This window comes from Lynx canadensis, chromosome B2 (assembly GCF_007474595.2).
Source record: "Lynx canadensis isolate LIC74 chromosome B2, mLynCan4.pri.v2, whole genome shotgun sequence".
Lineage (NCBI taxonomy): Eukaryota > Metazoa > Chordata > Mammalia > Carnivora > Felidae > Lynx > Lynx canadensis.
The window spans coordinates 100,880,759-100,894,990 of NC_044307.1; the positions used below are offsets into that span (position 1 = coordinate 100,880,759).

General features: G+C 37.9%; 1 protein-coding gene across 2 annotated transcripts in view; it reads right to left on the bottom strand.

Annotated features, from left to right (window-relative positions):
* Window positions 1-5,968: 5,968 nt before the first annotated feature.
* REV3L (REV3 like, DNA directed polymerase zeta catalytic subunit) overlaps window positions 5,969-14,232 on the bottom strand; it is a 177,383-nt gene continuing 169,119 nt past the window's right edge. For both annotated transcript variants that reach the window (XM_030316171.1, XM_030316170.1), the window contains exons 29-32: window positions 13,816-14,006; window positions 12,699-12,945; window positions 10,630-10,839; window positions 5,969-7,128 (exon numbers count right to left, since the gene is read on the bottom strand). In XM_030316171.1, the coding sequence (XP_030172031.1) occupies window positions 6,988-7,128; window positions 10,630-10,839; window positions 12,699-12,945; window positions 13,816-14,006 (789 nt within the window). In that variant the 3' untranslated portion in view covers window positions 5,969-6,987. The remainder of the gene's footprint in view (window positions 7,129-10,629; window positions 10,840-12,698; window positions 12,946-13,815; window positions 14,007-14,232) is intronic.

The window sequence follows — 14,232 nt, forward strand, 5'->3', positions numbered from 1 at the left end:
CAGGTAGTTTATTACTTCTGACTCAGTTATAAATGGTATTTTCTTAATTTCTCTTTCTGCTCCTTTATTCGTGTATAGAAATACAATGGATTTCTGTATATTGATTTTGTATCCTGGAACCTTACTGAATTTATCAGTTTCAGTAGTTTTTTTTGGTGGAGTTTATTTAAAAAATTTTTTTTTAATATTTATTTTTTACTTTCTTTTCTTTCTTTTTTTTGGGTGGAGTTTTGTATATATAGCATCATGTCATCTGCAAACAGTGAAAGTTTTACTTCTTCCTTACCAATTTGGATGCCTTTTATTCCTTCCTCCTATCTGCTGTGGCTAGGACTTCCAGTACTCTGCTGAATAACAGTAGGGGAAATACTGTCAGTTTTTCACCAGATGGGCATTTTAAACCCTTCAACTCACTGTTATTTATCAGTAATATGAGGGTGTTATGCTGGTGGTGGGTTATGTTGGGGAGCGTATCAGACATGATCTCTGACTTCATGATATATAGAATTTAATGGAGAGACTGATATCAAAAGTTGGTATAAATAAGCAACTGTAATTATTATAAGCCAAAGAAGCACACAGTGATATGGGAGGGTGGACTTGGCTTTTGGTGTTTTGCACCTTGGCGAGGTGTGGGGCAGAGGGTCTCACTTCAGACTTAATCTCCCTGTTCTTAGTGGTATATACCTAGTCCTATCCCCATCAGTGCCCAGCATCCTCAAGTTCAGTGCCTCTCTGGTTCTCATTTGCTATAGAGTAGGACTAAAGCCAACTGTGTGTGTGTGGGGGGGAGAGGGAGGGTGTGGTCACCTGAGTATGTGGAGTCTAGGTGATCTGTGAGGTCTAACTTCTCCCTTTAAATAATTCGTTCACATCTGGGGTCTTCTGTTCCTAAAATTTTCTGGAGTTCTCTAATGCTGGCTTTCTCTTTCTTATTTTTGGGTTCATCCAACAGAAGAGGAAGAGACAAAAACATCTTTATGTCATCATCTTGAAAATGTCATTACTTATCTATCTCTCCCAATAGTGTGACATACTTGATGCAGTGGGTTACCTTGGTATCTTTAAATGAGCAAAATGCAGGGCACAACTTAGGTGCTCAGTAAATATTTACTGAACAGCTAATAATTTACATTTGTGTAAATCTTTGCATTCACTCATATTCCCCTTCATAAAGCCTCTATCAAGTAATCAGGGCAGAAGGCGTTGTTTTCAAAGACTGATTGTGTGTGTGTGTGTGTGTGTGTGTGTGTGTGTGTGTGTGTGTGTTTACAGCAACCTTATTTTTAGAGCAATTGTAGGTTCACAGCAAAATTGAGTGGAAGGTAAAGAGATTTCCCATATATCCCCTGCCCTATACACATGCATAGCTACCTATTTTCAACAGCTCCTACCAGAGTGGTACATTTGTTACAACTGATGAACCTACATTGACACATCATTATCACCTAAAGTCCATAGTTTACATTAGGGTTCACTCTTGGTGTTGTATATTCTATGGATTGAGACAAATGTATAATGACATACATATATACCACTGTAGTATCATACAGGGTAGTTTCACTGCCCTAAAAATCTTCCATGCACCACCTATTCATCCTCTTCTCCTCCCAACCTGGTAACAACTGGTCTTTATTGCCTCCATGGTTTTACCTTTTCTTTTTTTTAACGTTTATTTTTGAGACACAGAGAGATAGAGCATGAACGGGGGAGGGTCAGAGAGAGAGGGAGACACAGAATCTGAAACAGGCTCCAGGCTCTGAGCTGTCAGCACAGAGCCCGGCGTGGGGCTCGAACCCACGAACTGTGAGATTGTGACCTGAGCTGAAGTCGGATGCTTAGCCGACTGAGCCACCCAGGCGCCCCAACTTTTCTAAATTGTCATATAGTTAGAATCATACAGTTTGTAGCCTTTCCAAATTGTATTCTTTCACTTAGTAATATGCATTTAAGGTTCTTCTGTGTCTTTTCATGGCTTTATAGCTCATTTAATTTTAGTGCTGAATAACATTCCATTGTCTGGATATATTCCTTCCACATTTTGGCAATTATGAATAAAGCTGCTACTTGAAGGTTTTTGTGTGGGTTTTATTTTTCAACTTTAGGTAGATACCAAGTAGTGCAATTGCTGGATTGTAGGTAAGAGTATTGTTTAGCTTTGTAAGAAACTGCCAAAGTGTCTTCCAAAGTAGCAGTACCATTTTTACAGTCCCACCAGCAACGAATGAGAGTTCCTGTCACTCCACATCCTCACCAGGATGTAGTGTCAGTTTTCTGGATATTGGTCATTCTAAGAAGAATGGAGTGATATCTCATGTCGCTTTTTTTTTTTTTTTTGGCTTCACTTATTCTTTTGTTTATTTTTCAATTTACATTTAAAGTTAGCATATAGTGCAACTGATTTCAGGAGTACATTCCTTAATGCCCCTTACCCATTTAGCCCATTCCCCCTTCCCAAAAACCCTCCAGTAAACCTGTTCTCTGTATTTAAGAGTCTCAGGTTTTGTTCCCCTCCCTGTTTTTATATTATTTTTGCTTCCCTTCCCTTACGTTCATGTTTTGTATCTTAAAGTCCTCATATGAGTAAAGTCATATGATATTTGTCTTTCTCTGACTAATCTCGCTTAGCATAATACCCTCTAGTTTCATCCATGTAGTTGCAAATGGCAAGATTTCATTCTTTTTGATTGCCAAGTAATACTCCATTTGTGTGTGTGTGTGTGTGTGTGTGTGTGTGTGTATACATATATATATATCTCACATCTTCTTTATCCATTCATCCATTGATGGACACTTAAGCTTCTTCCATACTTTGGCTATTGTCCATAGTGCTGCTATAAACATTGGGGTGCATGTGCCTCTTTGAAGCAGCATACCTGTATTCCTTGGATAAATACCTAGCAGTGCCATTGCTGGGTCGTAGGGTAGTTCTATTTTTATTTTTTTGAGGAACCTCCCTACTGTCTTCCAGAGTGGCTGCACCAGTTTGCATTCCCACCCCCAGTGCAAAAGAGATCCTCTTTCTCTGCATCCTCGCCAACATCTGTTGTTGCCTGAGTTGTTAATGTTAGCCATTCTGACAGGTGTGAGGTGGTATCTCATTGTGGTTTTGATTTGTATTTCCCTGATGATGAATGATGTTGAGCATTTTTTTTCATGTGTCGGTTGGCCATCTGGATGTCTTCTTCAGAGAGGTGTCTACTCATGTCTTTTGCCCATTTCTTCACTGGATTGTTTTTTGGGTGTTGAGGTTGATAAGTTCTTTATAGATTTTGGATACTAACCCTTTATCTGATACGTCATTTGCAAATATCTTCTCCCATTCTGTCGGTTGCCTTTTAGTTTTGCTGATGGTTTCCTTCGCTGTGCAGAAGTTTTTATTTTGATGAGGTACCAATAGTTCATTTTTGCTTTTGTTTCCCTTGCTTCCTGAGACGAGTTGAGTAAGAAGTTGCTGTGACCAAGGTCAAAGACATTTTTTGCTTGCTTTCCCCTCGAGGATTTTGATGGCTTCCTGTCTTAAATTTAGGTCTTTCATCCATTTTGAATTTATTTTTGTGTATGGTGTAAGAAAAGTGGTCTACGTTCACTTTTTTGCGTGTTGCTGTCCAGTTTCCCCAGCACCACTTGCTAAAGAGGCTGTTCTTTATTCCATTGGATATTCTTTCCTGCTTTGGCAAAGATTAGTTGGCCGTACGTTTTTGGGTCCATTTCTGGGTTCTCTGTTCTATTCCATTGATCTGCATGTGTTTTTGTGCCAGTACCATACTGTCTTGATGGTTACAACTTTGTAATACAGCTTGAAGTCCGTAAGAATGATTATTTTTAAGCTTCTTAATCTCTATGACCAAATTCGTAGCTTTTCAAAAGGGCTGCATTTCCAGTAGCAATCAAGAGAAAGACCAGAGCATGGGGTTTCTTTACTCCAAGCATATTATTTTCCTGGAACCTCCCAGTGCTTCCCTCCAACAAAGGCACCTGTGATGGTATTAATAAGCAAGTCAGGTAAAGACTCTGAGGCAATAAGATGACATTTTGATTTAACAATGCCTCAACTATCTTCCTGGTCACATTCTCTTCTCCCCAAATATACGCAGAAACCTGATTTTATAAACCCGAGAGCTCCTCTACAAGATATTTTGCTTTTTAGCCCCCCTTGGAGCTTTGCCAAAGTGAGAAAACAGCTATAGGTATGGGCGAGGAAGACACAGTGGACTCAGTGCTGGCTTTTGACGACTTCTTCAGATCTCAAATGCTAGAAGCAATCCATGACAATTTTCCTATATAGAGCAATGATGAACAGAACTCAGGGGCATTAATGGTATTAGATTTCATTCACTTTTATAAAACCCCAAATGGCTAGAGGTAACATGTCTCATCATATGGGGTACTCTAGGCAGACTGTACTCAAAGAGGTGTAGGTCTTGCTGAGAGAGAATGGAACACATGTAGCCTAAAAATAGCTACTGGTGTACCACTGCCTTCCCTCTGTTCATGGCAGAGCCCTAATGTCATTTGTAGCCAAGTGTTTTACTTTATAAAATCAAACATATGTATATTTTAAGAAATACTATTCTGAAATTGAGAAATCAATTTAAAAGCTTATTTGATAGGCCCTAAAGGAATATCCCTATAGTTATTTTGAAAAGGTAAACAACAGAAATGGAAGGATAAAGATTACATAGCTATAAGACTTTACTTGGATAAAATACAGCTTTGGAAGAGACCTTTAGGTCATCAGGGCAGTGTGATTGCTGGCAGGGACTGTGTGCCTCCTGAGACTAATGGAGATGTACCTGTGACAATTAGCAGGGCTTAATAGAGTCCACAGACTCTCTGGGCGGCCTGCTTCAGCCCTCACAGGACTACCTCCTCTCAAAATTCTCCAATTTGCTCTCTGTTCACATTTTTATCAGTTTTCCCCAGTGTCTTAGCCTTCTTCACAGACAGGAAACTGAAGTTCATACAGAATGGAGTATTATAGGTTCAGCATTTGCCTGTTTCCCACTCTTGACTGGGCTGTGGGAATGGGGAAGAGAGACAGTTGTGGGTAACTTTTGTTAAGACTTCACATCTAGGGAAAGGAACACACTGGTGGGAAGTGGGCAAACTTAAGCCAATGTTAATGACATTCTCTCTCCAGCATTACTCAAATTTCTTTTTGTGGTCTGGGTGAAATACAAAACTTGTATTAACAGCTGATCAAAAAGGCAGGGAAAGTAATTAGGAAAGTATGCTGCAAGCTTCTTGCAAAATATTTTTTTGGTCAAAGAAGTCCAAGTTTCAGTACCCTCACAGGTGACAGTTACTAAACAGCAAAGGGGTCTCCTTTAAAAAGGTAGTCTAACAGACTCGGAGGACGGTGTTACAAGGGACATACTTCCTACCGAAAAGGGATCCAGAGATAGGGGAAGAATGTAAACCTAGCTAGCTTTGGGCACTTGTGGTTTAACGACGATTAGTTTGGTTGTGTTCAGTTATAAAGAGTTATAAAGTGTTCAGTTAATAAAGATATTAAGAATGGTTATTCTGTTGAGAATACTATGTCCAGTTTCAAGGGGAAAGCTGATGTGAGTGGGAATCCTAATAGCACAGAACTTAGAAAAGAGAAAGTAATTATTTCCATATTGTTTTCTATTGAAAAAAATTGGTGTTTAATTTTTTTAAAAGGAATAATGTAATTATTGTTTTCCCTCCACAAAGTCCTGGCTTCAAGACTAGTCATATCTAAATGAAAATGTACACAGAAACCCTAACAAGTAGCTTCTTACAACTATAAAAGGATAAGAGCTAGACTAGACTACTTGTGCTGCCCTCCTCCCTTTTAATCTGCATGGTTTGGTGAAGGAATTTGTAGCATCAATTGGAATATAACAATGAATTAAGTTTACCTCATTACTAAGATGCAACCATCACAGGCTAATACAACAGGTGGAGAAATACCACTTAGACCAAGATAAAATCACACTGCCATATTTCATATTTTATTCAATTTTAATATGGTTTCCATTATTAACTTTTAAAACAAAATGATTTCCAGTTTAGAAAACAATGCACTGACCACATAATTCCTTTTTAATTTTATACAGTTATACAAATATTCTAAATACACATTTTGTGTTCAAGATGATGGCAAATAAGATTAACTGTACAGTACATAAGGAAAGAAAATATTTTAAGCATATTTAGAAGCAATAGAAATGTCTATACAAAACAAGCAAAAATGGAATAAAATTTTTATTTTTAAAGTATTGCAACAGGCCCACAGGTTTGTAACAAAAATGTCTTTGCACAGTTCCTCACAATGCCCCATTAATAGCTAAAGCAAGACAGCGGTTTTAGAAAATAAGGTTTCAAAATGCTACACATGGTACTATTGTTTGCACAGTTTGATCAAAATAACAACTCTACTCTGAGTCAAGCAAAACCTAGAGGAAATATACCTAACAACTTGAAAATCATTTGTATAAAATTCATTGCACATTATTTTACTCAGTTGTCTGAAAAGTAAAAAAGTGTATTTACAAAATATTTCGCGTCAAAATTATAAAGTGAATGAGTATCTCTAAGTAACACGTCTTGATACAGACAGTTCAAGGAAAACACACGAATGGGTTTTTTTTTTTTTCTTTTGTCTTGTTTTGTTTTTTTTTAAAGAGGTTTTCAGTGCTCCTTCCACAGGGAAGTCAGTATGATCTACGCAAATGGATTTACAAGATGTTACACATACCGGAGCAAATTCAACACATACGTTATAAAACAATGTTAAAAAGGTGTAAGGATGGAGACTTTGTACATTGTAAGAAGTGAGCTATTCAGAGATCGATAAGAACAATTTTTAATTCAGTTAGCATAAAAGCCTTCATAGTCTTCAGATAATAGACAGTGAACATACTTGACTCGATGAAAGTTGAAAAAGCACCATGCACAACAGTTTAGTGGTAAACACTGAAAAAATAGCACCTGGAATTCTGTGATACTGACAATTTAAAACTGGTCTAGTAATTGCCGGAGATATGGTGCCTTGGATAATTCTCTATTTACTCGGGAGAGTTTGAAAAGTACGGGGCAATTCAGAGATACACACGGGATATGTCGATCAAAGCACCCTGTACAGTTCTTGCATATCTGAAAGTATAAGAGGAATACATAAAACAATAGGAGAGGTCCTATGTATATGTGTTAACAAACTTTTATAGTCCCTCCTCTCTGACCCACCACAGATTACTGGCAGACAAATAACACTTATTACAAGAAGTTTCATTACTTTTCATCCCTGAAGCCTCACCTACCCTATGTTGAGGCATTTCTAACAGGTAAGTACTGATACATGGATTTCTTTTCAATAAACTCAGTACAGTACTATAAATGTTTTTTCTCTAACTTATGATTTTTCTAGCTTTATTGAAAGAATACAGTGTATAATCCATGTAACATACAAATATTGTTCCTCAGCTGTTTGTTATTAGTAAGGCTTCCGGTCAACAGCAGGCTATTAAATTTTTGGACAGTCAAAATTCATATGTGGATTTTTGTCTAGGAGAGAGTAGTTACCCCTAACTCCTATGTAGCTCATAGGGTATATATTAAGATTCATTTAATAAGGTCAAAGGTATGTTAAGATTCATATAATAAGCTATCCAATTACCATTAAAGACCATCTTTTAAATGAGCCATAAACAATATTTTTTCACATTACTCAGATTTATCTTTTCAGACGCCAATAAAAAAGTTATCCAAAAGGGATACCAAATAGCTGCTTCTGCTCTAGATATGTCTTTTGAGAGAAAAATCAAACTGCTCTGGTTCATTCTCTCATCTGTATTAGTCAAGTGAAGAGGAGTTTTCCTGAGGTTACTGTACCAATTATTATGATGCTGTCCAAACAAACTGCTGAGAAACTGTGTACTTTGTGTTCTCTGATGACAAAGTATGCTGTTCTTCTATGAAGTCTTTCACTAAGGAGATCTCTGCCATGAGACTCAAAACTATCCCCAAATACAGAAGTTCTGTATTGAGGCTATACGTACTGCAGCTATATTCAGGTGTCAGGACAAACTGATAAATGTTTATGCAACTCTCTGTGCTTGTCTGATAAATAAGCCAGGATGGAATTACTTGCCTCTTTAAATTTAACTCAATGTTGAGTTTCAAGATCTGTTACTGGTGATTTCAACCGTGAGCACTATAGCTAAATTCAGCTTATGTTTAAAAACTCAAAACACCACAACCGGGATACTTACTTAGCTCATTTAAAAAAAAAAAAAAGGCTGCTTTAGTCTTTCTTTTTGCTATCCTCTGAAAATTTTTGAAAAAGTAAGCCAATCAGATGCTTATTTCATTCCTTATTCTTTCCTGTTTATTATTAAAAGTGTTTGAGGTGATGGAAATTTTCTCTGAGATTTGCTATGGCTGTCTAGAATCTTACATGTAGTGTTTAATTGGGAGTTAAAATTTCCCCAAGTGGCAACAATCATTTTGTTTTCTGAGTTTATAATGAATTTCTAGCTTTATAGCATTGTATTGAAGAGTGTAACAGGGAGAAGGTTAAGCAATGGACTGAAAGGTAGCAGGTAGGTGCTAGAATGGAGAAAGACTAATAAAGCATACTAAAGAGTTTGAATGTCATCAGACAGAAAGAGAAAGTACCAGACTTCTACTTTTAAAATGTAATTTTAGGGGTGCCTTGGTGTCTCAGTTGGTTACACGTCCATCTCTTGATTTCTTCAGGTCATGATCTCACAGTTTGAGTTCGAGCCCCACATCGGACTTCACGCTGACAGTGCAAAGCCTGCTTGGGATTCTAGGCCCCCACCCCCCCAAAATAGGTAAAATAAACTTAACACTGGCTAGAATGATCTATTTTTTTAAGAATGGAGACAGCGGCAGGGGGTCAGGCTAGGAAGCTGCTGCAGGAGTTTAGGGGAGAGAGGATGGTGGTTTGGACTAGGGATGATAAAAGAAAGGAAGGAGAAAAGTGAGGGTATTTAAGAAGTATATAGGAGATGAAAGGGGAGAGGGGAAAAAATCAACTTATTTCAACAGCTAGGTTTCTGTGGTTGCATCAAAATAATCATACCTTTAAGATTCTACCATCCTTAATGAAATGTTTAATGGATTCTAGATGACTGGCTATATTCTCTAAAACTTAACAATTTTGCCAGTACAAAATGTGGCAGCTAGAATGGTACAGAGCAAATAGTCTATGCTTTATCAATCCTTAATCATCTTCATATGATGCTCAAATTTTTTAAGAGCCTTGTCTCCTAAGACATGGTTTCTCTCCCTGTTCACCTTCATGGCAGCTAAGTTTGATACTCTGTCTTGGTTCAAAAGCTTCTTTACCTTGAGGACAAGGTGCAGAGGCTGGCCTTCACATCCTGGTTTGAATTCTATTAGGACCATGAGGAATGATTTTATAAAAGAATTTACAACATTGGAAGTAGACAGGACCCGTGAAAGAACTCTGATAAAACCAAGGAAGGACAAGTCCAATATAATGAAGTCCAGACTAGAATCCTGATGTCCCTCCTTATTATCAGCATGGTTCATTTTTTTCCTTTTTTTTTTTTAATGTTTATTTTTGAGAAAGACACAGAATCTGAAGCAGGCTCCAGGCTCTGAGCTGTCAGCACAGAGCCCGATGCAGGGCTTGAACTCACGGGACTGCAAGATCATGACCTGAGCCAAAGTCGGACGCTTAACCGACTGAGCCACCCAGGCGCCCTATGGTTCATTTTCCACTAAATCATACTGCCTCTCAATTATCTGGTTGGTTTTTAAACATTTCAATAACTTTATATATTGCTCTTATAACACAAAATAAACTTCACTCTGAAGTTGTTCTTCTCTAGCCTGAAAGCAAAAAATGTACTGGCAATACAATGGTTTAAAAGGTACAATCGCTCCTTTAAGAAATACTTTTTTTTTTTTTTTAATGTGCTAGGATAATGTTTCCTCAGATTTCATTTTCCAACTTAAAGAGGTTTCTGCTGTTTATTACTGGTAGAATTCCCACATTTGAAAAGTCATCTCCGTATTTTATGTCTGTATCCCAGCCTGGCTACTTATCAGCAGCATAACATAGGGCAAATACTTAGCCCTCTTGTGTCTGTTTACTCATTTGTAAGAGGTCTCTAGCATATAATAAGACTCAATCATGTTAACTATTAGTTTTCTATCTAGACTCTTAGGCTGTGAACCTTTCAAGTTTACCAGCAATTCTCTAGGACAACCAGATTTTTATGAGAATGGTAAATAGACAGACATGATAGAGAAACTGGTAAATATTATAAAAGAAATTGGGTAGAGGTACATTGTAGTTCTAGGTTTTAATAAACAATACACTATTCCATAAAAACAAAAATAAATTATGAAACAACAAAACTAAAAGACAATGTATGGACCAGGAGAAGATATTTGCAAATTACATATCTGATAAAGGGTTAGTATCCAAAATCTTTACCAAGCCATCTTTAAGTAATTTAGTTCAATTATATTTTTGATATTTTGATTATATATTTTGATACTAGAATTTTTACTCCTACTTTTCATACCAGTTTCGTATCTCAAACTATACCTCAAGGGTTGATGGTATTTCCTGGAAAGGTCTAGCAAAGAAGGCCGTACCTTTACAAGTTGCTCCTGTTTACGTTCCAACTCCCGAATTTCTTGGTTGAGGATGACTGCAACATGCTGAGGTTGGCTCCGACATTTACCACAGATGCCATGCTGAGTCAGGTCATCACACACAGGACAGTGCAAAGTAGTGAAATACTGTGAAATAGTGCCTTTCCGTCCTTCAAGTTCGCTTCGAGAGGAGCTGGTGGCTTTCTGTATCTATGAAAACATTAATTCAGAAATAAGTTTTGGGGAAGTGGGGGGGGGTAGGTGATGGGGATTAAGGGCACACTTATCATGATGAGCACTGAGTAATGTATGGGATTGTTGAGTCACTATATTGTACACCTGAAATAAAAGAACACTGTATGTTAACTATAGTGGAATAAAAGTTTAAAAAGTTAATGAAACTCTGATCCAGCTTCACAGTAGAGCCACTGCTCTCATGCTAACTGCAGGTTTACGAAGGCACTATTTCCTTCTTCCAACAAGTACTAAGTAGCTACTCTATGTCAGGTACTGTTCTACATAATGGGGCTATAGAAATGGACAAAATCCTTTTTACAGAGCTTATGTGTTAATATCGTCAGATATGATGTTTTTCTTTTTTTCTTTTGGGAAAAAAACAGTCTCCTGCCACTCAGTTTTTTGGTTGAGATACATAGATGTGTGAGATCATCCAGGGCACTGGAGACTGGAGAGGGCAATGGAAGAAATCCACATTGAGAGTGGATACTGTTTAAGGCTGCACAACTCGGCCATGGAAACAAGGCAAGAAAAGGGTTAAAAGTAACTTGGTAGGCAGTAGGGTGCAAAATTCAAGCAAAAGTAAACCTGGAGAATTTCAAATGTAATTAGGCTGTGTCACCTAAGCATTCTTCATTTGAAGTTAATACTCGTTTCAGAGACTTGACTTCTGGAACTGTTTTTACACTGAAATAACATTATCATGTGGTTATTATACCCTTGGTGTCTCCTCCTGTATCTTACAAATCACTCTTCATAGAGATTATTAGGTCAGTCTCTTAACAAATGCCATTGGTTTAACATTCTTTCTGCTGACGAAATGAAAATCAGTAACAGCGTTCCAGTGCAAAGCCAGGATACAGCATCACAGATGTTGGCCAGCACAGCTTCTCTGAAGCACAGCCTCAACCTCAGTATTAGTTTCCTTGAGGCCATATGTGCTTGCTGAGAAAGTAAAAGTAATTTGAAGATCAACTTTCACCAGTTTCCCTGAATACCATCAGTCTTTCACAGTCTGAGATAATAGCAAATGACTGAGCAGATCTAATTCTCAACAGCAGACTGAAACTGCTCCTCTCCTCGACTAATGTAGCGCAGATTATTACACAATCACCTATAGTTCCTTCAGGCTTCCAATGAGCTAACTAAGAAGAGTTCGAGCAAAACTCCCTTTGCTAAGATTCCACATTCCATGTTTTACTTTAGTATAATGCTATTTTAACATTACTTCTTTAGTTTGATTTCTTCAGCACTATGTCTAGACACTGTATTCTATATACTAAACACCCACTTTTTTTTTTTTTTTTTTTTTTTTTTTAACGTTTATTTATTTTTGAGACAGAGAGAGACAGAGCATGAACGGGGGAGGGTCAGAGAGAGGGAGACACAGAATCTGAAACAGGCTCCAGGCTCTGAGCAGTCAGCACAGAGCCCGACGCGGGGCTCGAACTCACATACCGCGAGATCGTGACCTGAGCCGAAGTCGGACGCTTAACCGACTGAGCCACCCAGGCGCCCCAAACACCCACTTTTAAGGAATTTTGGTTCTCCATTTATTTATTAGCTGGTTTATTAAGTATTTACTACTGACATAGTGGTGGGATTTATTTTAATATTCTACAATCTGGCTAGTCTGACAGAAACTGGGAAGGTGTTTGTAGAAAACTTAAAAAAAGTTTTTTTTTTTTTTTTAGGAAACCAGAAGAGTGTGGCACCTTTGTCAGTTTAGGATAATAGAGTATCCACGTTGCCTCTCAGCACAGAAATAAAATCTTTAGTTCTACTAGAAATTGCAAGTCACAGCACAGGTATATACTATTTAGTAGGCTTACCCTGGGTAATTCATGATACCAGCTGAAGACATCAATACCAATAAGTGAGAAGATTCTTGCCAGGGGTGGAAGGATCTGCTTGGTGATATAGTAAGTGGCATTCAGTCTCAGAGTCGGGTCCTGCAGCACTTCCACTGGGCGCTTCACCAACTGGATAAGTGGTATTCCAGGAGCCCCATAAATGATGACGTATGGCACTCGCTCTCCAACTCGAGGCTCAGAGCGCCGATCGTAAGCAAGCATTTTCCTATTTAAAACCACATAAATATTCACTCAAAGGCTGTTATGGAAGGCATTTTACTAGCAGATTAAGGGAGAGTGAAATAATTATGAAACCACGAGATTACAACTTCGAGTTACAACCTTCTTGAGAGCTATATACATTTGACTCAGCACCAAATGGATATAATGTTAAGAGTTTAAAACTTGATCTGTAAATCATTGCTGTGAAAAACAACATGAGTTGCCATATATCAACTAGTTTAAAATGTATTAATTTCTATCTCCTAAGAGTCAGAATGATCATAAATCTAACAGTGAAAGAGAAAATTTAGCTCGTTAGATGATCTGATTCTAGAATGATGCCATCTAAGTGCTTTGGTAGATCCCTATTAAGGACTACCTAGGGATTTTGATGTGGGAAAATGACAATTCAAGCTCTGTACAAGATTAAAATTTCACTGAATTTAGTTTCCCAAGAGAAGCCCAGAAAAGGAGTTCCTTCCTCCTCTTCAGAGCTTACAAAGTATGGGGGAGCATCTATTTACCATTAGTGCGGCTTCATTGGGGCAGGTGAAGAAACAATTATGTGCCTGTGGACTAGGTATCTTTTCATCTATTTCAAACCACTCAGCATCCTAGGACAACACTTGTTAGGTACAGAGTTGTGCTGTTGTATGCATCATTACTGCCCCCCCCCCCCACCTTTTAATGTTTGTTTGAGAGTGAGCGAGCATGAGCAGGGTATGGGTAGAGAGGGAAACAGAAAATCCGAAGTAGGATCTGCACTGTCAGTGCAGAGCCCAACATGGGGCTTGAACCCATGAACTGTGAGATTATGACCTGAGCTAAGACAGATGCTCAACCAAATGAGCCACCCAGGTGCCCCCATCATTACCTTGTAAGTTCAAGGGCTGGCACACAAGCTCCAGGTTTGTAAGAGGAACTTCCTCTGTATTCCTTGGCAAAGATAAAATCTTGGATGCTGGCTTTTCCTTCTAGAAGCTTCATACACTGTCGCTGAACATACTGTTTAATTAAACTTATGTCTCTTGTTTCAAATAGCAGCTTTAGAGAACGCTCAAGTATCTTAAGAAAAAAAAAAGGATACATTCATAAAGATAAAATATCCCCTAGTATATTTAATCACTGTTGCTATATTTTCTGGAAATATTTCTACTAGAAAATGACTGACATGCAGTGGATTTATGGAATGGATTGAATTTAAATTAGTTCTGGGTGGAAGTTCTGTATTTTGTGAATACTGGAACCAATATATATTTACTCATTAAGTTTGCTAATTTAGCTTAAGCAC